Below are 26,628 nucleotides of genomic sequence, written 5' to 3'. Positions count from 1 at the left end.
AGAATTGTATTGTATATGTATCGTAATTCTTTATTTTAGGTGAATAATATTATTTTCCCATAAATAATAAACAAACATTTATGTACACATATTAAAAGAAAATATAATAAAAATCAAAATATTATCCATAAATAATATAAATTATGAAGTACATTTCTCGATAAAGAAAGCAAATTCAATTAGAAACCTGCAAAAAATTAAATAAATTTTGTAAGTAATTTGATGAGTTAAGCAAACAATATAAAGGACAACATTTGAAAAAGAGACAGTTCACTCGCCCTTGAGTTTCTTTTGAGAGAGTTTCTTGTTAACAGAGTGTTGATCCTCAAGGTAACTTTCGTCATCTTGTTCGCTTTTTCTTTTGGACAAAGGAGTTGCTGTAAAACCACCAGAACCAGAGGAAATATCATATGCGGACTCCAACATTAGGACCTGCAAGAAACAGATTTAATCGAATCAATATTATGCTCCTGTAACAATCAAATTAATCGCAATTAGAAGCAGTAAATTACCGGTTTAGGAGGCAAATCAGCAAATTCCTCAACCATTTCACGGTCATCAGTAGCCAATCGAACCACATACTGAGAGCTCTTTCCTTTAATGTTATCAGCGTCAACTGAAATCTCAAAAAGGACTCTCTTACCAAAGAGATCGCTAACTGCTTCTGGTAAGAAGTCTTCATCTTCATTCTACAATTACATAGAGATAGGTTAAACAAACGAATTTATTGTGTTAATTGATGTATAATTATATTGCATAAGAGTACCTCATCATAGAGTTCAGCAGCAGAATGACGCACAATTTGTTGAGCATTAGCGTCAAACAAAAGAAAATTAGCCTCACCGCTATCATCCTTGACATGGGCAATTAATTTGAACCTGTACAAAAAAATTAATTAACGTCACAGACTATTTCAGTGACGATTTACCCAACTCATCTATTTGTATATCTAACCCGCTCAATACCTGGAAATGACATCACTGTGTTCTTTGTCACACGTATTGCAGAAGAACAAGGGCCGGCCATCAGCATCAACATTGGTGGTAGGCATCACTTTTTGCTGTGGTATTTGCAACTTAAATATTGCCAGCCACGTTCAGTATCAATTGTTTCAATAGTCCCCAGAGTGACAAAAGTGTCAACCTATTCGTCAATAACAATATGTTAAAAGCATTGATAACACATGGAGTATACGCATGTGTAAAAAATTTGAGATCAAAGAGTGTAGTCTATATACCAGAGTATTGTCAATGATCTCTCTGATGGTTAGCCTCTCATTAAGAACAAAAAACCTGGCACGAATAGAAGTAGCAGTACCAACAGACCATTGGCTACTATCGTTGTTTGTAAGAGCAAGTGAATCATCAGGGAGACTGCCATCACAAATAATCACACATAATTTAAAATCCCGTCAGTGAAAATGACGTTCACAAATTAAAATAAACATCTATATGTATTGAACTCCTCCATAGGTCTGGAACGTAAGACGCATGACACGTACCTTGATTTGAACTCCTCAATAAAATCAAGTGTTGGGTTGAGCAGAATATGGATTGAATTATACCCGCTAGATATGGAGTAAGCACCTACAAAGTATATTGATCTTATTCATATGTTATGCTCGCAATTATTTTACACAAATTGAAACACAATTATATACCTTTCCACTCTTTAACAGAACATAATCTGATAACACAAATAATCATGGTGGACATGTTACTCCTACTGTAATCGTATACTTGTTTAGCATAAAAACCCCACAGAGTACACATCATCTTCACATTAATGTATAATATAAACTTAAGTTAAATACAGTTAATAGAGGTTTAGCTAGCAAAGTATAACTAAGATTAAAAACCGGGTCTTACTTTGGGTCACGCAACTCAACCAAGAGCTTCATGTTGTCTTTTACTTTTATTATTTTGTTTTCCAGAGAGCCTCGTTAACTATTTGGCCAACCACATCTACATAATAAAAATAAGTGTCAAATCAGAAACAAGTTACTACAAAGTGAAAGACTCTTTAACTGCGTAAGAAACTAACTCACCAACCAAACAGTTATGATCCAAATTTCCACCAAGAATATCAGAAAAGTCCGCGAAATACTTTTCGGGAACTGCACTTGGAAAATCATCAGTTTTTCCAACAAAAGTTGTTGGAAAGAAGCCAATTTTGTAAGGATGTGGCATTGTACGGTATTCACCAGTTGCATCGTACACTTTGAACAACTGGAGGACAATCGCATCTCCCTCTCGTAGCTTGTCATCGAATTTTTTGATGAGTTGTTCACCAACTGAAGCATGAATTCTTGTCCCCTGGTCACAAAAATTATAAGAGTTTTATAAACGCAGAATAAGTATATAAACGATGCTTCTTTCATAAATCCATGTTGTATGATGTATACTTACTTCTTTATCAACAACCACTATTTCAATGGTGTTTCCGGATTCTTTGTTATAGTTTCTCCATAAGCGAACAATCCTAACTTCAATACGGGACGTATCTTTACGGGGTTTTAATTCTCTCACATAAGAAACAATATTTTTTTTGGCTCGCACCATTGCCATTGTTTTTGTTAGAGCTGAATGTTTGTATTTTAACCATTCGGGTTTCTCATATATATATTAAGCCGATTTATTTATCATATTAATGACCCCTAATAAAGATTGAAATCGTTTAAAGAAATATTTTAATTGTGTATTGTCATAAATTGATTTGCATATGATATGATTTTAACTTGCACAAGTAATGTAATAAATACGAAAATAACTTGCGCAAGTAATTGATTCGAATAATAAGGAAAGTTATTAATATGAAAATTAGTTTACAATCTTGCGCAAGTTATCTAATTATATGGGCTTAACATCTATCGACAATATATTAGGCCTTTTTTAAATGGGCTATTCATATTTTTTCCCATAATTAAACTAAAAGCAAACTTGAAAATCCGAAATCCAACAGACCGGAAACCGTAAGGAATGAAACCGACAGACTAAATTAGTAATGTGAACCTCTAAATCGAATAGCAATTAGCGATGCAACAGACTATCGGAATTAGTAATGTGAAGCTCTAAATCGTGCTAATGAAACAAAAAAACCAAACTTGAATATCTCAAGAGAGGACTGTCTAAATGCTGGTTGAGTTATTAAGGAGAAGATAATCTTACAGTCCTGAGTCAGAGACTGAAGTCGAATGCAAGTTTCTTGTAAATGTCAGTTGTCTCTTCTTGTTCCATCAGTAGACAGTCCGCGTACGACATCTCTGGTCGTGGCAATTGTCTGGTTCTAGAGAATCAAGACCTCAACAGCAAGAAGGTTAATCAGTCAATTAGATACAAATATTCTAAATTTTAATAAGCAGATCGTAGTTTACAGCTTAATATATGTCGAATCCAATCAGAGAAATCAAACAATCTTTGTATCATAACTTAAAAGTCGAATCCAATCAGAGAATCCAAAAAAATCTTCGCCAATTAGCTTAAAAGTCGAATCCAATCAGATAAACCAAAAAAACCGTAAATTCTGAGAGTATCGACAAACTAAACCTCGTCTGGTTATCGTTGATGTTCGCGATGGATATGATTGAAGTAGCAGAGTAGGGAGTAGCAAATTCCTTTGGTCGGACTCTCTTCATCGGATCGAAACCATATAGAGCTTCCATTGATACGCGATTGAAAAAAAAAGAATAAATTCAGGACATACGACGGCGTTTTAGAAAACACGGAGGGGAATGAAAAAAAAAATGAAAAAGAGAAATTCAAAAAAACCAACCAATAGAATTCGTTTTTCCTGAGAAGCTCTATATGAGTGCCACCTCAGCAAAAATCACTAAAGTGACTTCTGTTTTAATGTATAGGAGATATATATATATATATATATATATATATATATTTTTCATATATTTCATATATTTAAAATCGTTCTATCTGGATCTACTTCGTACGATTGGTCTAATTATAATTTAGGCTGATGCATGTCCATTGTCGATCAAATTTGAATTATGGATATACATCATCCCGTAAATTATTATTTATACACATAAATCATATGTTAAACTATAACTATCTATATAACTTTAGTTATAACTATATAATATATTCTGATAAAAGTATAATTAAAAATATATGAAATAATTATTTTATTATAAGTAATATAACACACATCTTATCTCGTTTAAACTTGCGGAAAATCTACAATATCCGTTTACATATTACTTATAAAAAAAATTATAAGTAATATGTAAACGGCTCTTGTAGGTTCTCCGCAAATTTAAACGAGATAGATGCGTGTTATATTTTCACTTTGCAGATTAAGTTTTCTGAATCATAAAATAGTTAACCCCTCTGTGGGATAAATCTGGTGGGATGGGTATAACATACTTCCAAATACTACTCATAAAATATGTAATTACATTAGAGTATTTTTTTAATGGGGGTTCTATCCAAACAATTCTTAATATATGTATATATGTAATTATATATTTATATTAATATTTCATTACAGATTTCTAAAAACTATGGAAAATCTAACTGAAAATTAAATATCTAATTTTAGATACTTCGGTTAGATTTTCCATAGTTTTTAGGAACCTACAATTAAAACTAATATAAATATATATACATATATAGATATATATATATATATATATATATATATATATATATATATTTTGAAACACAATATATTAAAGGCCTAAAGGCTTAAAGAACTACAACCGGAGGAACATTCAACTATAAAATGAATACTAAAAGTACTACAACAAAACATGAGAAAACAATGTTAAAGGGAGAGACGTGCTCAAAGTAAAGGAACCCTTAGATACGCTTCACTTGTAACCCTGAAACGGTAGCTCTAAAGAGCTTGAAATAGTCGAAATCGACGTTGATATACCCAACTTAAAGGGTTTGGATGAGAGGTGAGAAGCCAACTGAGGATAGGTAACCCATTAGACGATATTATATCAAATATTGTATAGGAATATATAGACGTTAGTTTAAAATGGTTTTCCTTTATAAAATATGTGATTACTCTTTAATTTATATCCTTAAAAGTAAATATACATTCCAAGAAATAGTTATTCAATAATAATTAACAAAAATGATGAAAGAAAACAAGATATAGTAAAAAGAATAATATCATAGATTTATATATTATTGTATGACTTGAAATCCTAAAAGTAATGATAATTAGATTGTGCATTTATAGGAGATGTAAATTAGAAAATAGTTTAAAATTTATGTTGGAAACTAAATAACTTTAGAAATAAAAGCAAAAACGTGACTGAAAACATAAACCAACGGGAGGAAATATATTTAGTTAGTGGAGGCAATAACCACTAGAACCACTATAGTCAACATTATCTGTTTTGTTATGGTTATATATTTAACATTTTTAAAATTAAATGGGGGCAGCTGCCCCCTCCCTACGTCACGTAGATTCGCCCATGGATGTACATGTACGAGTTAAGTTGATCAAGTAACGCACAAATTTGATAGGAAAATTTGCTCGAATACTAAAATCTTGGACCACTTAGAGAGCATGCACACCGAATAAAACATTAAAAACCTCTTTTATTACGGAGTAGTGCTAATTACATAGCCTCAAACATCCTAGATAAGACCTTACATATTACGAGATGAAGTGTGGCGTTGACATATATCGACAACCACATTCATACACTCGAGGGTTTCGTTTGGAATCTAGTAGGAGGGTCCAGGCATGGTCTTCTGGAAGGGACAAACGCTAACTTGCGGGATGTTGCAAACTTTAGGTAAGTGCGTAGCAGTCTGGTAGATACGGCTAATTACTTGCTGCAGCTGCTGTCCCTGCTGTCCTTGCTGTTGTCGAACCTGTTGTTTAACGGCTTTGGATGCTCCTTTCAAGGTTGGGCAAACGCAAAGTGGCTCTTCCTGGTGGAGCTCGTTGCAGCACTGCTGGAGTAGTGGCGGCCTCTGTTGTGGGCCCTGGGGGTTCTCCATGTCATCTTCAAAATCAAACTCACCGTCGAGGGTCCAGCTTGGGCCACTACCGGACTGCATTGCCTGCTTGTGGAGCCATTGTTGGCAAGCTTTCAGGTGTTGTGCTTGCTGAAACTCCTTCCTACATTTTGGAATCCTAAATGGGCCGGCTGGGTTTGTGGCATCATCTTCGTCGACTTCCACGATGGTGCGGTAGATGGAGGCGTTGGTGAGAAGGAAGAAGAAGGCAAGAGTTGCCGAGACGAGGAAGAGCTTGTTCGCCATTTGCTATTTGTGTGTATGTTTTTTTGCTTGTTTTGGTTTGAGTGAAGAGGGAAGTTATTGGGATATTAGCATATCCCAAACCTAGATGACATTAGAATAGAATATTTCCATTATTGTAGTTTCCTCTATTCGATAGTATTAGGAAATCTGATGTATATAAATATAGGCCTTGAGGTCTTCCATGAATAATAAGAACGATTATATAATTATAGAACTTCTCATGGTATCAGAGCCACAACGGTTTTTGAGGACCAAAACCAGCGCTTCCGTTTATTGTGGTTAGAAAATTTTGGTTATGGTGATGACAATTGAAGAAGACGACGTTCCGGATGATGATGACGTGAAGAAACAAACTCGAATTGCTTTCAAAACAACATGCGAATCTCGATCTCACGACATGCGACCTCGAACTCTCGACATCACGACCTGCGACCACGAATACTCAATCTCACGACTTGCGATTTCTCGAACTCTCAACCTGCGACTTCAATCAAGACCACCGAACAACTTCAACCCAAAAACTCACGACCACCGAACCTGCGACCTCACGAACTCACAACCGACGAACTTGGGACCTCTCGATTTTTCTTTGATCAACAAGGATAGCAAACTTTCCTGTTGTTACAACGACCTCGAATTGATGAAACCGAACCTGACGAAACCGAACCCGATAATATTGAATTCGACGAACCGAAACCGACGATCCAACAAACTGATGATTTTGACGAAAGAACCAACGACCGATTTGAATTTGAATACTTGTAGTTCAAGTTGGACATACAAAATTTGTATGCTCCAACTTGAGGGGAGGTATTGGGATATTAGCATATCCCAAACCTAGATGACATTAGAATAGAATATTTCCATTATTGTAGTTTCCTCTATTCGATAGTATTAGGAAATCTGATGTATATAAATATAGGCCTTGAGGTCTTCCATGAATAATAAGAACGATTATATAATTATAGAACTTCTCAGAAGTGGAGTGTTGGTTGGTATTTATAGGCGTGAGAGATGTTCTGCATGTAGATCACGTGTAACATTGCATGAATGTGTTTGTTTGTTTGTGAAAAAGATAGAATCTATAAAGGTTTTTGTAGCGATTAGGTGTTGGAAACTCAAATGTGGAGGAGTGACAAGTCTCCGCGTCTACATGCAGTGCAACCTTGCATGTATGATGTGTAGTTCATATTCTGACATTTCGAATATTTTTAAAACCGAATTTCCTTGTAAACATTTATTTAATTCAAGTCGAGCTATTTAAGAAAAAAAGAATCCCATTATCGACTGATCATAAATCAATGACATGGTAAACTAAGCACGAGGTTAGAAACACTTGTAAAAGAAAGTGTGAGAACACGTAATTTCGATTGGAGAATGTGTATCTGATGGAATTCGACTGGTGTAGTGGACAAATCAAATCTACCAAATGGATACGTGCGAAGCCCAATTACAAGCCCACTAAGGGGTTAAGTACAAAGCCCAAGTCCACCTTGAAAATATAATTTGAGACTACGTCTTCCTCTCCTCCACCGAAACATAAGTTGCATACTTTATCCGAATCTAGGGTTTCATTCTTCTCTTCTCCTCTCCCGATAATCAGATCCTCGAAACTCTACTCCTCGAATCAGGTAGAATTGCCCTTCTTCTATCCACGTTTTGTCTTCTTTCTTTAGCTGATCGCAAATTACATCTTGTTATTTTGCTTGATTTCGATAATTCCGAGGTCAAATTTATTGCGTTTCTGGTTCGTTTTTTTTTTTCCTCGTCTGACGATCGAACTCGAGGTTTTGCTTGTGATCTATTAGAATTGCATCTGAATTTGAAAAAAAAAAACGTAATCTTTTGATGGATTGATGTTTCCTCTTTACATTGTTTGGGTAATTTGACTGAATCGTGTCTGGGATATGATCAGATGGTATTTTGCTCATCTCGTATCTTCCGTTGGTGATGATAATCTTTAGTTTCCCATTTGATTATTTACTATTAATTATCAATAATCTCCAATTGAATGCGGCTAAAATTGTGTTTTTTTTTTATTGATTTGTTATCGTGTTATGTTTATTTTATCTCTGTTTTTCTCTGTGTTACTTGATTCAGGTCTTTAGCTATTATCTTGAGACCTAGTTAATAAGCTTAGTACCTAAGTCGATTTTGGTTTGAGACTTTTCATCTTCTCTGTGTGTTTGTCAAATTCTTATGTGATGTTGGTGGTCTTATTGCTCAGGTCTCAGTTTCTGTGTAGTTTGCCCATCAGATCAACAAAGTTTCATGTCTGAACTTGATTCCCAGGTCCCTACTGCCTTCGGTAAGCTCCAATTATTGATATGGTCCATAGTTTGATTGAAGTACCGCTGCATATCTGGCTCGTATGATTCTGTGGATGTTTCTCATGTTGGATATGGTATGAGCTAATTAGTTTATTTTTGGATTTCGTGCAGACCCGTTTGCTGATGCGAATGCTGAGGACTCAGGTGCGGGAACAAAGGAGTACGTCCACATCCGTGTGCAGCAGCGCAATGGTAGGAAAAGCTTGACAACTGTCCAGGGGCTGAAGAAAGAGTATAGTTACAGCAAGATACTTAAGGACCTCAAGAAGGAGTTTTGTTGCAACGGAACCGTGGTTCAAGACTCTGAACTCGGACAGGTGCGTGTTTTGAAACTCCGTGGTATATCATCAACTACTGTTTTTAACAGTTGGTGTAGTATCAGTCAAATAATGCAAACAGACAGTTAAAGACTTAGCTTAAGAATTTTAGCTTTTGTATGTGTGCTCTCTCGTTAATTTTGTTATTATTGGAATTTGTAGGTTATTCAGCTTCAAGGCGACCAGAGGAAGAACGTCTCCACGTTCCTAGTCCAGGTAATAATCACACATTTTCACGAACAAAGCTACCATAATACATTTGTTGCATTATCTCATCCAGGCTACTTTTTTTCTTGGAACAGGCTGGCCTTGTGAAGAAGGATAACATCAAGATACATGGTTTCTGAGCTGCTTGTGGTGCAATTTCCCTAGGCCGTTTACTGCTCTAGTGAATCACTACTGTTACCCTCCCCTTCCAAAACATTTCTTCAACTTTCATCATCTTTGATTCTCTTGTTGCTGTTTTCTCTCTATTCACCCTTTGGTATGATACTAAGAGACTACCATCTTATGTACTTTGGCTTTGCCACTTCTTTAATACTATGAGAATGTTAAGAATCTTTCGTTAACTTGGCCTCTTGTCTGATTATCTTTCTTACCATTGGATCCGTATAGCAAATTTCTTAATAACAAACCATGAAACTAAAGAAGTCTATATTTAGCGCCAAAGACTCTGTCGTGTACAGTTACGAAACTAACCCTGTCGATCGTCTTCTCTGGCGAGTCAAGGTGGAGGGAGCTCTGCAATCCTCGAGCAAGACGCTTTAGGTTACACTACGAAAATTAGGTTAGATTGTTGAACGATCTGAATCGATCGCTTCGTTATTATATTTTGATTTTTCTCAACACTTGTTTCAAATTCGGTTACATTTCGATCGCAGGTAAGTAAGAAATGGAGGAGATATTCGCTTTGATAGTGTCGATGATCCTCATAGCTGCAGTGATTCCTTTGTTCTTATGGAAACGTCGGGTAGATGCTCGATCACGTGAGGAAGATGCACAACCGCCGCAGGTAACTTCTCAATTTTTTTTTTATTTTTTTTTGTCAGTGCTGCGAAATGGACTGTTAGGTAATTCCTCTGTTTTTTGGGGGTCTGATGGGTTATTTTGCGTGGAATTAAAAAAAAAAAAAAAAGGTTCAGGCACGTGAAAACGTGGTACGTGCTACTGGTGGTGGTGGGCGTAGAATGCGTCGGAGACCTGCAGCTTCTGCTGGTGCTAGCTCCTCATCATCATCCAACGTTCAAGGTTGGTACTTTACAGCTTCTGTACTGTTATTCAGTGTCAAGGGTTGAGTTTTTTTTTTTTTTTAAAGTATAGACACACTATCAAATAGGCATGGTTTCAGATGAATATAAGTTTCTGTTACAACAACCGTGTGTTATTGGTTAGAGTTTACTATATAGCCAGTGAGGAACTCGGAACCAGCTATTCAAGAATTGTCATCTTGCTGTAAAGCTAAGCTTAAAATTAAGAAAGGGTTTGAAAATAAATGAACTACTGGGCTTGGAATATTTATTTGGGTAAATGTGAAAACAGAAAACATCAGTGGGAGTGAAGATGAAGAAGAAGAAGAAGAAGCCATTGGAAATCAAGCCAGAGCATCTAAGAAGAAGGAGAAGAAGCGTCAAGAACGAGAAGAACAAAGACAGGTGCCTAAACAGTCTAATGTTCTACAAGTACTAAGTATAGGAAATTATAGGATTATCATTTGACCAGTTACAGTCCCAACTGTGAAAGTCTTGGATTGTAGCTTAAGGATAGAGCATTTGCCCATGGATCAGAATAGTACGTGGCAATACTTTCCTCTTCACAATTTCTTTCATATTTTTCTGGTAAAGGCTGAAGAAGCTGCACGTGAGTCAAGGAGTACAAAACAAGATTGGTATGCAGAGATGCGGAGGAAGAAAGATGAGGAGCGCGAGGCAGAGGAGCGGAAGCTGGTGGGTCAATTATTTCATCTCCAATTCTCTTCTGTTTAGGTGTCCTGCTCTAGTAAATACTGAACTTGGCTGTTATGAAGGAAGAAGAAGAAAAAGCACGACAAGCCAAGGAAGAAGAGGCCGCTGCGTTAGAGTTTGACAAATGGAAAGGGGAGTTCTCAGTTGACGCTGAAGGGACTACAGAGGAAGTGCAGGGTGGAAACCAAGATTTGCTTTCAGAATTTGTTGAATACATAAAGGTACATCTTGAATAACCAAACGCTTTCCAATCTCCCATCATAATCGTTATTCTGCCAACAGAAACAAACATAACGATGAAGTATAGATACATGTATTGTCTCATTCCATATCGATGAACAGAAATGCTGAGCCTTCATTTTACTCTTTGATGTGATTGCAGATACAAAAATGTGTTCCACTTGAAGATCTCGCCGCAGAGTTTAATCTACGAACTCAGGTTTCTGCTGGATACATCTTATATGAAGCAAATTTGAATACATTTTGTCATTGTTCTAAAGTGAGAATCTGATTCAATTGTTTGTTGGTGTAGGAATGCATCAACAGGATCGCCTCTTTGGAGAGCATCGGTAAATCTTCTCTCCATCCAACCATTAAACTAGAATTCGTATGGTAGTTTATATGAGTAACCAGGTGAAACAGATGACTGTGTATACATACATGTGAAACTGTAATGGGACTCGTAAGATCTGAAAAGCCTTCTCATTTTCATTCAGGACGGCTCTCTGGTGTTATGGATGATAGAGGAAAATACATTTACATATCAATGGAAGAGATGAATGCGGTTGCGGATTACATCAAACGTCAAGGAAGAGTTAGTATCTCACATCTAGCAAGCAAGTCGAACCAGTTCATCGACTTGGAGCCCAAACTACAAGATCAGCTAACTGAAGAAATCAGCGGCATGGAAGAGATCTCGGTTTCTTAGTTAACTTATTCACAGTCTCTCTTGTAAAATCCTTCTGTCTAAAGCAAGAGTAAGAGAAAGCCTTTGGTGACACGTTACTGGTTTGGTCATAGATAGAACTTGTTCTGATTTTAGTACTAGTATGACATCCTTACATCCATATGCAGTTCATGAAGTTTTTTTTTGGGGATCAAATTCATGAAAATCTATTATACAGTATCTTTTACATATTCATTGGTTTCAAACTGAAACAAGTCGAATACACAAAATGGGGGTTGGTAAGATAATGGGTGTATTTAAGAAGAATGGTTATGGTAGGTGGGAGGAGAGATTCAATTTGATAATGACATTTGAGAGAAAGGGAGCATCCTCCATGCTCACTATCATGCGTATGCACCCTCCATGCCTACCAGTGATGGGTGCTTCAACATCTTAAATGAGTGAACGTACTCTGAAACATCTTCGACTCTCTTTATATACTTCATGCAGCCTCCATGCCTGCCAGTGATGCGTGCTTCAACGATTCTTCAAAGTTTTGTGTAAACATGAGCTGTTGATTGATGCGTATAAACTTTGAAGAAACGTGGGAGAACACATCAGTCGCAATGAATAGACTCAGCCTTGTTCCACTGTTCACTTTATGAATATAGATTTTTAAAGCTCTCCTCTCTCTTCATCTTCAAAAAGGTTACTCTTCGAATCATGTTTTAAGCGATCTCTAATGAGATTTGCTTGTCTTCTGTGTGATGATGGCATGGTTTAAGATGTTAACTTTCTTGTGTTCTTCTCTCTCAGATAAGGAAGTTTCAGTGAAGAAATGGAAATTTCGTTTACTCAAACTTGTCTTTTTTTATTATCAAATGCTTATATAATCCAACACCTTCTACACTCATTTTGCCTGAAACAACGAGCTTTGCTTAAGACAACAGTCTCAGGATGGAAAATGCTTTTGACTTATGTAACCGTGATCAAATCTCGCAGCCAAAACTAAGTAAAAAGTATTTTTCATCTTAGAGAATGTTGTTTTGAACCAATTTCGTCCAGCCACATCCAAACTCTCGTGTCTGGTCATCGATTTCGATGATGAACATTTCCATGTACAGAACAACATATTGATGTCTCATTTTGTTCAATCATTGTGTTACCAGTGCTCACATAGTGTTCCACATAAGTTATTGGCTGAGAATATCATGGTTTCTTATCTTTTCTAAGGGAGTTTGATTTATCTAGTCAGATTGAAACTTCAAACATTTTGTTTTTCCGACTCTTTCGGTTTCAAAATGAATTTTGGTACATTTTGTTCAGGTCCGGTTTTAGCCAAATTTGACAATAGTATGATAATAATAATTTTACGTTTTTTTTCTTTTAAATCATTTTGTATTATCTCTGTTTTCTCCGGAGAAGAAGGGGAAAAAAACTAGAGGAAGAGAAACAGTTATGCTCTGCCTCTCTAATTCGCTTAAGCTTCTTGATCATCTCTCTTTTTCTCTTTCTTGCGTCCTAAGAAACTTAGGAACACGGTAGATATGAAGAAGATACGTCACGTTCGTTTAAACCTACTTCTCCTTCAATTACCTCTAATCAACCTTCTTCTGTTTACGACATTTTCTTTTGCTCAAGACTACGGCGAAGATGTCGAGAAGAAGGACACTCCTCCACCAGGTCTTGCCCGTTGCAACGGAGTTTACATGTCATACAACTCCGGTGGCCGCGAAAAGCTATATCCACGCACCAAAAACGCCACGGCTCAAGCCTGGTCGTTCAAGGCAACGGCTATGATCGTGAACACGGGGATAGAAGAGGTCAAAGGTTGGGAAATGTTCGTAGGGTATCGTCACAGAGAGATCATTGTTTCTGCTACGGGAGCTGTCTCATCGGATGGTGACTTTCCTTACGACGCAAGTAATGGGACAACGTTCATTGGTTCTCCTAATACAGATCTAAAGACCTCGATAGAAACAGCTGGTGACTACACTAAGATCTCAACCAATATCGAGATAACAGGAACGCTTTTCGGTGGTAGAGGTACGGCTACGCCACTTCCGAGATCGATCAAGCTTGTTAATGATGGATGGCAATGCCCTGCCGCTACTTCAAAAGGTAAATTAAACACTAACTCATAAAATCGCATTTGTGTGACGCAAGAAAGGGCTTTTATGACTGTTTTCTTATTATCTCGGTCTATTTTTTTGAGTCAGGTGGTACAATGCAAGTTTGCTGTAAGAGGAATCCTAAGTTTAAAGCTAAGAAAAAAACCAAAACAAAGTTCACGCCTAGACGACATGGAGACTTGAATATAATATATGATGTTCTTCAAGCCTACACAAGCAACTACATGGCGCAGGCAAGTTATTACATCAGTTCTATCAATATAACCTTGAGAGATTCTTATATACATAAAGGATTGGGTTTATATGTTTTGAACAGGTTACTATAGACAATGATAGTCCATTGGGACGGTTAGACCATTGGAATTTGACATGGGAGTGGATGCGAGGAGAGTTCATCCACTCCTTGCGTGGAGCTTATTCAGCTGAGAAGAACCCGTCAGAATGCTTGCACAGCAAGGCAGGACAATTTTATGGGGATCTTGATTTCTCTCAGGTAGCTACTTGTCAGAAGAAGCCTATTATCAAAGACTTACCAGCTGAACGTAAAGAAGATAAACTCATCGGGATGTTGCCTTTCTGCTGCAAGAATGGAACTCTCCTACCAGCTCTCATGGATGCTTCTAAGTCCAGAGCCATCTTCCAGTTACAGGTTAGCCCCCAAGACAGAACAAGTACAGTGTTTGGTGAATAAATAGTTAAGAGTAGGCATGGACAGTTTGGTTTCGGTTTGTATTTCCCAATTTTTCGGTTCTAGAAATACCCATTCAGTATTAATGAAATTTGTTTCGGTTAATTCGGTTCTAGGTACGGTTTGAGTAACAAAGTTAAGAACCGACTAATATCAGAAAAAAAGTTTGGGTCCAATTCGATTTCGGTTTTTGGATAATTTTGTTTAATTTAGATAATTTTTGAAATGGTTCGGGATATTTTGGAAAAAATATCGAGTAATTAAAGTTTTCGGACAAAATATCTGATAATTAAAAAAAAAGTCAGATAAAAAAAATCTATAATTCAATTTTTTTAGGTAATTTAATTTATAAATAGCAGTTTTAGGATATTTGATTATTTTAAACCTAATTATAAATATAATTAATATTTTAGATATATAAACTATATTTTAAAAAAAAAATCGGGTAACCACTCAGGTTCTCGTTCAGTTCATATATGTTTTTTGTTTTAGAGATATAAGAGCCTTTCTTATAATTATGAAATTTGTTTTTTTAGTTTAGTACGGTTCTGTTTTTCGGTTCCCAGTAAATGTGCTCGGGCCTTGTTAGGAGTGTTTCATATAAGGTTTGAATGTGTTTGGTTTAGGTATACAAGGTGCCACCTGATCAGAACAGAACAGCCTTCTTCCCTCCTCAGCATTGGAAGATAGACGGTATAGTCAATCCTCAGTACAAGTGTGGACCACCTGTAAGGGTGGATCCAACCGGGTTCCCTGACCCGAGCGGTCTCCAAGCTACCACCTATGCTTTTGCCACCTGGCAAGTCATCTGCAACATAACAAAACCTAAACCAAAAGCTGCTCGTTGCTGCGTCTCTTACTCAGCCTTCTACAACGACTCAGCCATTCCTTGCAACACATGTGCTTGCGGTTGCGGAGACATCGACACCGACACATGCAACGCCAACGCCAGACAGCTTCTCCTCCCTCCAGACTCGCTCTTGGTACCGTTTGAAAACCGGACGCTCAAGGCAAAAGTATGGGCAAAGAGGAAACACCTGGCGTTCCCAAAGAAGCTTCCTTGTCCTGACAACTGCGGAATCAGCTTAAACTGGCACGTTAACTCTGACTACGCTGATGGATGGTCGGCGAGGGTGACGGTTTTTAACTGGGGAGCTAATGCAGTGGAGGACTGGTTTGCTGCTGTGGATTTGGGTAAAGCTGGTTTAGGGTATGAGAATGTTTACTCCTTCAATGGGTCAAGAGTTCCACCTAAGAACCAGACCATTTTCTTCCAAGGAGTTCGTGGTATGAACTTCTTGATCGGTCTCACGAACGGGACGCACCCTGGTAGAGACCCCAAGGTGCCAGGGAAAATGCAGTCGGTTATATCGTTTAAAAAGCATTTGGGGAGTTTGAATATCCCAAGAGGAGATGGGTTCCCTAAGAGAGTTTTCTTCAATGGAGAAGAGTGTGAGCTTCCTAAGTTCTTTCCTAAAAAGAGTTCCGGGAAGAGGTTATCTGGTATTGGATTCTTGCCCTCGATTCTCCTCGTGATCACAACATTTCTTGTGATCATGTGTTCGTTTTAAGAGGTGTTTAGGTTTGCATTAGTTATTTATGTAAGTTGCTTTCTGTTTAGCCATGGTGAAGGGACTTGAAGAGAATTTTTATGTATATCTCTATTTAAAAATTTTGTTTGGTCCACGAAACTTGTATCCATTAGTCAAAGGAACTGATGCAGAGTGAATAGCACTGAATACACTCTTGCCTTACTACAAATTGTATATCTGTCTAAAAAAACGATTGGTAACGACTCTGGCACATCAAACAGTCCATCAAACAAAAACATAAGTCCAGTGGCTGCAGATGCATAGGGTGATTATGTAAGTTGCTTTCTGTTTACCCATGGTTAAGTAACTTGAAGAGAATGTTTATATATCTCTTCATTCAAAGATTTGAGATTGAATAAATAAACATGTATCCGTTAATGTGTTTGTTAATACACTTTTGCCCATTACTACAAGTTGTGCTTTGGTTTAGAAGATCCTATCCTGCCAACTCATTTGCACACATTTGTTCTTCATAAAAAATATTTAAAATTTCTATAACAGAAAATGAGCAATATGAACTTAAGAACAGACTATTTCCTTCTTCATTTCCCCCTTTGGTAAATACAAAAAGAAAACATCTTGTTGTTCATATATAAATGCAACATCATATTTTATGAACAGCTTACAAATATGTTTTTTCTTGTGTGTACTTGTGTGTATATGCTGAGTGTATTAATTCAAGCCTCCAAGATTTTCAGATTGCTTTCTACCCAAGGAATCATTAAAAAGGTTTTATCATGATTCCACGGGTTTAAGCAGGAGAATCATGAATGTTCGGCAGTGCTATTTCTTAGCCTGCAATAAGAGAGGACACAACATAAATTAAAGACTTTCAGGAAGAGACACACAAAGACAGCTCAAAGAAGATAGAAGAAACTTAGAGATAACCTTTCTCAGATATTTCTTGTGAATCTTTATAGCTCCAGAACATGTTTTCTTGGCATCCAAGTTTCCACTCATGTCGTTAAGTATCTAATAACATCATAAGTAAATGGTGTGAGGAATGTGATTCACCAGAATAAAAACAAAAGTTAAAAGAAAGACGTATCAATGTTTAACCTTAACAACATCATCGAGTCCACGAGCTTCAGTCATGAGCTTAGAACTCTTGTCTTTCAAGACACTGGCCACTAGAAAAACCGATATAGGCAAAGGACCTTCGGCGCTTTTGCCTCCATTCCTCATGTTTTGCCTCTCATACTTTCCGCATTGGCTCATCGACTTCGGTTTACCGTTGGACACTTCGACTTTCTCACTCCCGCATTGATGCGCCTCGTACACGTGAAAGAGATCAGGGTCGTACTCGAGAGCCCACATCATCTATGTGAAGTAGAGTTTGGCATTGAGATCAATTCAAGAATCAAGAAGAAAGATTATGCTTATAAGAGAGAGTGAGAGACAAAGAATCATTACCTCCCAAAGGTACAAAGAGTCACAAAACGAGAATTCTCTTCTGAACTGAACCATTAGCATCCGAATGGCAAAGAGATAGTCACCTCCCCCTAGTTTATCTTCATTTCATAAGACCAAGAGCTTGGTTAACAGATGAGTATGTTACATATAGAGAGGCAAAGAAACTGTAGTAATAGTTATACCTAGATGTTGGTGAAGCTTGGGGTCAATAATCTGAGTAATTGAAGACAAATGAGTAAGTTGAGCTTCAACTCCAACAGATCTCCCCGTGCTGCGGAAGTTTCCTCGCTTTTCATTTCGAAAAAAAAGCAAGAACACAAACGTTTACTACCATACCAAATACAGAAAGACACACTGAAAGTATGTTTAAGGTTAACCAGTACCAATCGACGCATTAATCTCTCAAAACAAAAGAAAGAATCAGCTTCATCTTCAAGAAGAACAATCATCGGAGAACAAAGATCACTCATTCCTGAAAATCAAAACAACTAAGAATCAGAATAAACAGAGGACACAATGATATATAAAAACATTGGTTTTACCTTGACAGTAACCGACATCTTGGTCTATCCAAGCATAAACAGAGAGAATATCCCAAAGCTTGGACAGATTCTCCTTTTTCTCATAAAATTCCAAAGACCTGTCTGTACGGTTCACATCAAGACCTGACAAAAATATAAAACTAAACAACTGAGCAAACTTTTGGAGATAAGAGGAAGCCATGATGATGATGATAAAGTCACACTAACCAATCTGGTGAAGTGATAGAAGCCATTGGATAACTTTCTTATCAAGAGGTCCACGACTTGTGAGCTTTTTAAAGAAAACTGAACCACTTGAGTTTGTACCTGAGCGAAGAAGCACATACATACTTCTTTCAAATGCCTATTAGAAAAACATAGCTATGGGAAAAGGCGAGTAGATATTTGTGTTTTACCGAAGTCGAGTTCTTGAAGAACAAGAGGATCAAGGTTGGGTTGACCATTTTCAGTAACTACAGGCGCGGTGATAAAACTTCCACTTCCAATCACAGGAAACATTTTCTTACACTCTTCCTTCCAAGACGCATACTGCTTTCTGAAAGGAGGAGATATTAACAACACATAGATAAAACAACGTAGAAGCAAGATTGGTACACATATAAAGGAAGCAAAGACAAAATAATATTTACCTTCTGCGTTGTCGGATTTGCTCTCTTTCGTCGAAAGTACTTGATGGGTCATAACAGCCAAGTAGGAACTCCCATACTTCGCCTCTAATTGATGGATGGATTCCCTGCAGAAAAATTGTAAAAGAGATTAAAGCAAGCCATAAAACAAGTCTTGGCAAAAAAAAAAGAGTTTAGGAAAATGACATACCCCTCTTCGGATTCGTCTTAGAGTCTTGCCAATATCGAGAGTCCCGTCTTGGAGAAATGCAGCCTGCCATTTTCTTACACTTAGAGTTTTCCCTGGCTGCACCACAGACATCACAAAACGACCGGTCAGAAACTTGAGTGGCTTAACATCATGATGCAACTACCAAACTTATTCAAGCAACTTTAGAGTCAAACATCAAATGCATATAACCGATGAGAAAGACATTGTCTTATATGTATCTTGTCAATTACTGTTGTGTGCCAAACTCCTCTCAAACCTTTTGATAATTATATTTCACAAAAAAAAAAAAAATAGACAATCAAGTCCCTGTCTTTCTCTAAACACACAAATCAGTGACTAAGGAAAAAATATAAAATGTGATCAAGAATAATTAGATCTGAGAGCTTAAACAGCTCATAAGATCAATGTACCCAATGATCTACATAATCAAGAAAAGAAAACAATTGCATTCCAGACAAGATCAATAAGCAATGATGAATCTGGATAATGTAATCACGCATCATATTCTTAATCACCAACACAAAAGAATAAAAAGAAGGAAGATTAATGTAACCTTGATCTTGAATCTAGTTTTGGCCACATCTGTGCACTCAGGACGAACTTGGTAATAAGAATCAGCCGGCTCAGCTGCAGCTCCCCACATCTCCCCACCACCCAAATATACACGCAAATATTTACCCGGAGAAAGAAAAAAGAAAAAAAAAACAATAACACTGGATCGGAATCCCCTCAAAACTCGATCGACAACGATGAAATTTGTTTAAATTTTGTCGAATTTTTTAAGGATAAAAAGATCGAGAATTGAAGGGGGGCGACCCAGTGAATTGGAGTCGAAAAGACAGAAACTTTGTTATTGTGTTTCTTTAGTTTTTGTCTTCTTCTTTTTTTTTCTTGGTCTTCGCTTATAATAAGTATCTTCTTTTTTTCTGATAACGATGACCTGGTCTCATTAGTCATGACAGTTAGTCGGAGTCTCGATTTTTGCTGTCACCCCCTTCTTTTCTTTATTTCTCTAACAGAATCATTAATATTCCATGTAATGTAATTAAAAATAGTTGACTTCTGTAACATTCTGTCGCAGATGATCGGTGAGGTGAAATGATTATTAACGAAATGCAAACTAAACGTTGATAGAGAAGGGGAAAGAGCAAGCCACGATAAACGACCCCGTTTTATAATTAGGCTTTTAGTTATTGAATTTGAACCATTATATGGGCCTATTAAGAATTTATTTTAATAAGTATGGCCCAAAACGGAAAACCCTAAGAAAACTTTAGGTTTAGGTTTAAATAGTCTCTTCAGCGAGGTGTAAGACGCCTTCAGCTGCTGTTGCTCTCCTCCTCTTTGCTTCTACATTCCAAGCAAAACCGGCGAAAATGGTGAGATTTACATTTCTAATTACTTTGTTCTCGATATTTATGGAGGATAAGTGTTTAGGTGGCTCTTGAGTGAAGTGGTTGTCACTGAGATTGTCATGTTTGTTTGTGATTGGTTTAGGTGTTCAAGAGGTACGTAGAGATTGGGAGAGTTGCTCTTGTCAACTACGGAAAAGATCATGGAAAGCTTGTCGTCATCGTCGACGTCGTTGACCAGAACAGAGTAAGTTTGTTTGTGTTATCTCTTATTTATCTCTTGTTGTGAAGTTGAGCTATCTGAGAATTTAGTCCGAAGATCTTTCATTGGTTGGAAAATTTTATGAGCATTGCCTTTTTCAGAAGTGGTTTTGATCGATGTGATTGATTATAGCTACAGACTATACCTTTACCCTGAAAGACTGTTCTTATTGGGTCTTTGTTTTGTTCTTGGCATATTTAGGCTTTGGTAGATGCTCCTGATATGGAGAGAATCCAGATGAACTTCAAGAGGCTGTCTCTTACCGATATCGTGATTGAGATCAACAGAGTGCCTAAGAAGAAGGCTTTGATCGAGGCCATGGAAAAGGCTGGTTAGTGATGAGTTCAGTGTGTTAATGTTGAAACTTGTTAGTTGTTCTGGTCTAATCCGATAAAAGTGTTTTGCAGACGTGAAGAACAAGTGGGAGAAGAGCTCATGGGGTAGGAAGCTTATTGTTCAGAAGCGTAGGGCTAGCCTCAATGACTTTGACAGGTTCAAGATCATGTTGGCCAAAATCAAGGTCAGTCTTGTGTGTTAATTTGTTGTTATTTTATGACTGTGTTGGGGTCTTGTGCTTAACTGAATTGTTAATTTTGCTTTGTTTGTTTGCAGAAAGCTGGCGTTGTCAGGCAAGAGCTTGCAAAACTCAAGAAGGAGATCACTGCTTGATCAGATTGAGTACTATCTGCTTATCTGTTTTTTTTTGTATTTTTGATTGGCAATTAGTGTTTTTACGAATCTCAACATCAATATCTATCTACACTGTTGTCGGATTTTGAAACCTTGCTTCTTAAAATTTAGTTTGTTATTTCATCTTTACCTCTTCTTTTACAAAAGTTCCATTTGCTTATTGCCTTTTTCTTTAATTTCTTCGTTTTAAGTTATAATAACTTTAAAGAGAAACAAAGAACTGCTATGAGCAAACAAGATAACAAACTGACTCGAAATAAATTTAATAGGGAATCAAACTACTTGTAATGAATGAATTTTAGGTTTCTTTGTTTTGGTCAAATTAAGATGGTAGGGAAACAAAACAGCCAATTGAAGAGCAAACAGTTCGCTGTTTCTTTCAAGAATATCAAATTTTCAATAGACAAGTCTTATTTTATAGGATACAATCTTAACATATGGTCTCTTCCTTCATTCCTTGTTCCTATTTTGGGTTTTCTGACCAGAAAACAAACTACGAAAAAGTCACTGTCTGAAAATTGAAGAGCAAACAGTTCGCTGTTTCTTATAAGAATATCAAACTTTCAATAGAAAAGTCTTATTTTATAGGATACATTCTTAACATATGGTCTCCTCCTTCATTCTTTGTTCCTATTTTGGATTTTCCGACCAGAAAAGAAACTAAAATGAAAGTATCCTTCTCTTTAAACTTCAAGATACTTGATGGCCGTGTGAACATCCTTATCCCCTCTCCCACTGAAGTTCAAGACCACTCTGGTTCCATCTGGTAACCTCGGACAAAGCTTCTCCAGATGAGCCAATGCATGTGCATGTCTCCAACGCCGGAATTATCCCCTCCAATCGAGACACTCTCTTGAACGGCTACACACACGAATGTCACCAAAAGAAACAATTCAAGTTCTCATTACATGTTAAAGAGACAACAAAAAATGATGTGCCAAGTAAGTAGTAGAGCACCTTCTAAGGCTTCTTCATCGGTAACCCTGCAGTACTCAGCCCGTCCCACGTCTTTAAGGAAACTAAGCTCAGGTCCAACTCCAGGGTAGTCCAAGCTGTTATTAACATGAACACTCTTTCGAAATGAATGCTAATGGAAGATCATTTGAAGAGAGAAGAATCTCTCACCCCGCACTGATGGAGTGTGGTTCAGTGATTTGACCATCGTCATCTTGCAACAAGTAACTCATAACTCACTGCACCAACAAAACAGAGATAAACTTGTTGGGCCGGAAGTACGAAGCCCACATTTCACGCAACAAAATAATATTCCAGCACTAAAATCAATAAATAATTTATTTATTTTTAAAATTTGAAAACAAAAAAGTTTGACAAAGCTTAAAGATTGGGCGACTCATCTTCCTAATCCCAGTCTTAACCATTGTTACTCTCTCCACTGACAGATCTCACCTTCCTTCTCCAAAATCGCCTCTCTTCTCTCACCCGCATTCTCATAATGAGCACACCTTCGTCGTCCGCTTCCGCCGCGAAGCCAACGAGGCCAGCAAGATCATCGAACGCAACAGCTAGGTCATCCTCCTCCAATTCCAATTCCAATTCCAGCTCCCTCACTTCATTCCAAGCCATGGTGGAGCAGAAGCAGAAGATCCTCACCTCAATCTCCAAACTCGCCGATCGAGACACATACCAGATCGCCGTCGAAGATCTCGAGAAAACTATCCAATCCCTCACCCCCGAAACCCTCCCCATGTTCCTCAACTGCCTCTACGACTCCTGCTCCGATCCCAAACCCGCCGTCAAAAAGGAGTGCCTCCACCTCCTCTCCTACGTCTGCAGCCTGCATTCCGATTCCACCGCGGTGCATCTCACCAGAATCATCGCTCAGATCGTTAAACGGCTGAAGGATCCCGATTCGGGAGTGAGGGACGCGTGTAGGGATACGATTGGTGCTTTGTCTGGGATTTATCTGAAAGGGAGAGAGGAAGGGAGTAATACGTTGGCGGTGGGGTTGTTCGTTAAGCCGTTGTTTGAGGCAATGGGGGAGCAGAATAAAGTGGTGCAATCTGGTGCGGCGATGTGTATGGCTAGGATGGTGGAATCGGCTGCGACTCCTCCCGTTGCTTCTTTCCAAAAGCTTTGCCCTAGAATCTGCAAGCTTTTGAGTAGTTCAAGTTTCTTGGCTAAAGCTTCCCTTTTGCCCGTTGTTTCGAGTCTCTCTCAGGTTTGCTCGGAACCACTTAATTCTCATATGTGACAATGGGCTCTATGTTTGATGTGGTGGTGAATGGAAGAATATGTTGAATGTTGAACTTAGTGCCATTCTTGAGGAGAAAAGAGTTAGTCAACATGTTGGAAGCTTAGTGTCAATAGATCAGTATGTTATTGTTGGATGGGCTGAGTTGTATATGGGTTAAGTTTTATCCGACAATTTTCATTCTCGGTGTTGCTGAAGTTTATTGTTTTCATTTCGGTTAACTAGGATAATGAAATTTTGTTGGGGGTTTAAGAAGCTCTCTGTCTCTTTGCTTCTGATAGTTCGTTGCTAGTAGGTTCAATAGTTTAACTTGTCTGAAAAAAGAGTAGTAACGGAGCAATCACTTTTGTTCAGGTAGGAGCCATTGCGCCTCAGAGCTTGGAGTCATTGCTAGAAAGTATTCATGATTGCCTTGGAAGTACAGATTGGGTAACGCGAAAGGCTGCGGCTGAGACTTTGACTTCACTGGCATCACATTCTAGCAGTTTGCTAAAGGACAGAACAGATTCCACTCTTGCGGCGCTTGAGACCTGTCGCTTTGACAAGGTACCTACGTTCTTTTTTCTAAATAGTATTAAGAACAAATCCAGTTACACCATGACCGTGTTTAAAAAATCGTAAGACCAATGATTCTTTGTGAAATAATGTCATAGGTCATGGCCAGCTCAGGCATATTAATTGGTAATTGATGGTGCTTGTGGGCTTTTCTCATCATTTGATTTCTCACTGAATCCTGTCTTTTATTTATTTACTGTGATCTGCATTATCTTAAGTTTCAGTCATCTATAACTTTTCTTTCACTAGTGAGCGTTGTAATGGGTGAATGTTTTGTGAAGTGCTACATTCATGGAAAACATATTAGTTAGGTTATGTGGTGATCTTCTCAAAACAGTTTAATGATGATACTTTCTTGGACAGATTAAACCTGTCAGGGAAACTGTGACAGAGGCGCTACAGTTATGGAAAAAGATTTCTGGAAAATGTTTAGATGGTGCTCCAGATGAGTCAAAAAGTTCATCTGGTGAGCAGCTTGGTTCGGAGAAGAACGGGGATAAAAGGTCTAATCTATCTGATCTAATGAAAAAGGAGGTATCCGATGGTTCAATACTCTCACCGGATTCTGCTTCTAAAGCAAAAGGAGGTCTTCCTGAAAAAGCAGCAGTCATGTTGAAGAAGAAAGCACCTGTGTTAAGTGACAAAGACTTTAATCCTGAATTTTTCCAAAGACTAGAAAGAAGGCAATCCGTGGAAGTAGTAGTTCCTCGTAGATGTAAAAACGAAGATGAGGAAGAATTAGGACAAGATGATCTCAATGCCATGGGATCTTCAAATCGCTTCAAGAACCTCCAATCAAATGATCATGGATTTCCAGATTCCAAGTTCCACAACATAGAGTCTGGGAGTCATAAACTAGTAAAAGGTAGGTCGGATGGGAACATATCACAGGCTGGGACATCTGCTGATGATAAGGCTGGTGGTGTAAATGGAAAGCAGACAGCCGGAAATCACGCTGCTATCTCCGATGCTGATAACCATTCTGACGGATCTTTCACAAGCAACAGAGGAAATTGGTCGGCGATCCAGAGGCAGTTATTGCAGCTAGAGAGACAACAGACTAACCTTATGAACATGCTCCAGGAGTTTATCGGTGGTTCACATGACAGTATGGTGACCTTGGAGGGCAGGGTAAGGGGTTTAGAGAGGATTGTTGAAGACATGGCAAGAGATCTTTCAATATCATCAGGTCGTAGGGGTAATCCCACAGCTGGATTTGGCAAATATAATAGCTTTGCAAATTACTCCTCTGGAAAATATAATGGCCGAGGTCCAGGAGACAGAGGCTCACAACCTGATGGAGCTATGAGGGGCAGGATGTGGAGTTCTGACATGCAGGATGACTGGTTCATGCATCAACATGGTGCTTCCAGAAACGGACAAACCGGGCCAAGAAGATCACCCCGGTCAGAACAATATCAGAATGAGCACATGGGAAATGGCAGGAGAGGTTGGGATAATAAAGCAGCTGGGACTATTAGATATGGTGAAGGTCCCTCAGCAAGAAGTGTGTGGCAAGCATCAAAGGATGAAGCTACACTTGAAGCTATTAGAGTAGCCGGCGAGGATGGTGCAGTCACTCGTCCAACCCGAGTTGCTGCTGTCCCTGAAGCTGAAGCCATGGGAGATGAAGAAAGCGAAGGGCAGGAACGCGACCCGATATGGAGTTCATGGAGTAACGCAATGCACTCACTCCGTGTTGGTGACGTTGATTCTGCTTACGCAGAAGTACTCTGCGCGGGTGACCAGCACTTGATCATCAAGCTGATGGACAAGACAGGACCTTCTCTTGACCAGATGTCAAATGAGATTGCAAACGAAGCTCTTAATTTCATCGCTCAGTTTCTGTTGGATCACAATCTCTACGACATCTGCTTATCTTGGATTCAACAGGTATATCCTCTTTTACAGGACATTAGGTTCCAAGAATCGTATTGATGTTTTTGATCTTAACATGTCTCCCCTCTCTTGTTTTGCCATTTGAAGTTGCTGGAACTAGTTTTGCAAGATGGTGCAGACACGTTTGGAGTTCCAATGGAACTGAAGAGTGATATCTTGTTCAACTTACAAGATGCATGTTCAACCATGGACCCGCCTGAAGAATGGGAAGGTCCAGCGCCGGAAGAGCTCGTGATGCAGTTGGCTTCAGTTTGGGAAATCGATCTGCAACAATTCGACAAGTAAACTTGAGCTTGTGAGAGATTTTATTTCGTTTGCTTCTCGTTTTAAGTGCTGTCTCATATTTTGTCATATGTGGTATAATGTCGTTGGAACAGAGTTTGGCTTTAGTACCGTTGTTCATAATTTTCGTACAGACATGCTGTCGACTTCTAAATTTTTTGTTTCCATTTTAGAAATTCGTAAAAGGTGACGTGAATCGATCAAATATCATCGTGGATGTAAAATGCTTAACACCACTATTGTGACAACATAAACATAAGGCTTAATCATGTGTACTGTCTATCACAAGATTTCAAAATATATCGTTTTAGATCTTTTGAGATAATGAGAACAGTTGGGAATAAATTTGTTCGTTCTTGTTTCGAAGGTTAACTTTTTTTTTTTTTTTGTTACTTGTTTCGAAGGTTAACTTAAAGCCTGAGAAAGTGAATATATT

At 38.0% G+C, this 26,628-nt stretch overlaps 8 protein-coding genes across 8 annotated transcripts; 5 read left to right on the top strand and 3 right to left on the bottom strand.

Annotated features, from left to right (window-relative positions):
- Positions 1 to 270: 270 nt before the first annotated feature.
- LOC106444770 lies at positions 271 to 2,567 on the bottom strand. Its single transcript, XM_048756887.1, has 8 exons — positions 2,409 to 2,567; positions 2,048 to 2,315; positions 1,502 to 1,586; positions 1,238 to 1,373; positions 966 to 1,075; positions 767 to 878; positions 513 to 689; positions 271 to 432 (listed from the first exon to the last, which is right to left on the bottom strand). The coding sequence occupies exons 1-8, from the start codon at positions 2,565 to 2,567 to the stop codon at positions 271 to 273; spliced, it is 1,209 nt and encodes a 402-aa protein (XP_048612844.1).
- Positions 2,568 to 5,550: 2,983 nt separating this feature from the next.
- Positions 5,551 to 6,300, bottom strand: LOC106444749 (napin-like). Its single transcript, XM_013886195.3, has one exon. The coding sequence runs from the start codon at positions 6,240 to 6,242 to the stop codon at positions 5,700 to 5,702; it is 543 nt and encodes a 180-aa protein (XP_013741649.1). The 5' UTR covers positions 6,243 to 6,300; the 3' UTR covers positions 5,551 to 5,699.
- Positions 6,301 to 7,569: 1,269 nt separating this feature from the next.
- On the top strand, positions 7,570 to 9,458 carry LOC106444777 (protein translation factor SUI1 homolog 1). Its single transcript, XM_013886216.3, has 5 exons — positions 7,570 to 7,873; positions 8,470 to 8,550; positions 8,684 to 8,889; positions 9,052 to 9,105; positions 9,192 to 9,458. Exons 2-5 carry the CDS (start codon positions 8,514 to 8,516, stop codon positions 9,234 to 9,236), a joined length of 342 nt encoding a protein of 113 aa, XP_013741670.1. The 5' UTR covers positions 7,570 to 7,873; positions 8,470 to 8,513; the 3' UTR covers positions 9,237 to 9,458.
- Positions 9,459 to 9,531: 73 nt separating this feature from the next.
- On the top strand, positions 9,532 to 11,987 carry LOC106444789 (DDRGK domain-containing protein 1). Its single transcript, XM_013886223.3, has 9 exons — positions 9,532 to 9,676; positions 9,771 to 9,901; positions 10,026 to 10,137; positions 10,429 to 10,541; positions 10,731 to 10,832; positions 10,913 to 11,071; positions 11,233 to 11,289; positions 11,383 to 11,419; positions 11,567 to 11,987. The coding sequence occupies exons 2-9, from the start codon at positions 9,782 to 9,784 to the stop codon at positions 11,776 to 11,778; spliced, it is 912 nt and encodes a 303-aa protein (XP_013741677.1). The 5' UTR covers positions 9,532 to 9,676; positions 9,771 to 9,781; the 3' UTR covers positions 11,779 to 11,987.
- Positions 11,988 to 12,216: 229 nt separating this feature from the next.
- Positions 12,217 to 16,242, top strand: LOC106444806 (COBRA-like protein 11). Its single transcript, XM_022717529.2, has 4 exons — positions 12,217 to 13,857; positions 13,956 to 14,101; positions 14,185 to 14,517; positions 15,183 to 16,242. The coding sequence occupies exons 1-4, from the start codon at positions 13,284 to 13,286 to the stop codon at positions 16,125 to 16,127; spliced, it is 1,998 nt and encodes a 665-aa protein (XP_022573250.2). The 5' UTR covers positions 12,217 to 13,283; the 3' UTR covers positions 16,128 to 16,242.
- A 425-nt stretch (positions 16,243 to 16,667) lies between these two features.
- LOC106444815 (TBC1 domain family member 15) lies at positions 16,668 to 19,869 on the bottom strand. The gene is made up of 12 exons (XM_013886247.2): positions 19,494 to 19,869; positions 18,920 to 19,015; positions 18,733 to 18,836; positions 18,499 to 18,638; positions 18,311 to 18,409; positions 18,104 to 18,226; positions 17,945 to 18,033; positions 17,744 to 17,849; positions 17,562 to 17,659; positions 17,208 to 17,468; positions 17,037 to 17,120; positions 16,668 to 16,943 (listed from the first exon to the last, which is right to left on the bottom strand). The coding sequence occupies exons 1-12, from the start codon at positions 19,581 to 19,583 to the stop codon at positions 16,932 to 16,934; spliced, it is 1,302 nt and encodes a 433-aa protein (XP_013741701.1). The 5' UTR covers positions 19,584 to 19,869; the 3' UTR covers positions 16,668 to 16,931.
- A 309-nt stretch (positions 19,870 to 20,178) lies between these two features.
- LOC106444827 (60S ribosomal protein L14-2) lies at positions 20,179 to 21,367 on the top strand. The gene is made up of 5 exons (XM_013886258.3): positions 20,179 to 20,319; positions 20,438 to 20,539; positions 20,756 to 20,885; positions 20,962 to 21,074; positions 21,167 to 21,367. The coding sequence occupies exons 1-5, from the start codon at positions 20,317 to 20,319 to the stop codon at positions 21,221 to 21,223; spliced, it is 405 nt and encodes a 134-aa protein (XP_013741712.1). The 5' UTR covers positions 20,179 to 20,316; the 3' UTR covers positions 21,224 to 21,367.
- A 1,191-nt stretch (positions 21,368 to 22,558) lies between these two features.
- On the top strand, positions 22,559 to 26,359 carry LOC106444836 (microtubule-associated protein TORTIFOLIA1). Its single transcript, XM_013886267.3, has 4 exons — positions 22,559 to 23,423; positions 23,811 to 24,002; positions 24,375 to 25,904; positions 25,998 to 26,359. The coding sequence occupies exons 1-4, from the start codon at positions 22,698 to 22,700 to the stop codon at positions 26,193 to 26,195; spliced, it is 2,646 nt and encodes an 881-aa protein (XP_013741721.2). The 5' UTR covers positions 22,559 to 22,697; the 3' UTR covers positions 26,196 to 26,359.
- The last annotated feature ends 269 nt before the right edge of the window (positions 26,360 to 26,628 follow it).

The sequence above is a fragment of the Brassica napus genome, chromosome A1 (assembly GCF_020379485.1).
Source record: "Brassica napus cultivar Da-Ae chromosome A1, Da-Ae, whole genome shotgun sequence".
NCBI classification, from domain to species: Eukaryota; Viridiplantae; Streptophyta; class Magnoliopsida; order Brassicales; family Brassicaceae; genus Brassica; species Brassica napus.
The sequence above is the reverse complement of the archived record's forward strand: the minus strand, read 5'-3'. Positions and strand labels throughout refer to the sequence as shown.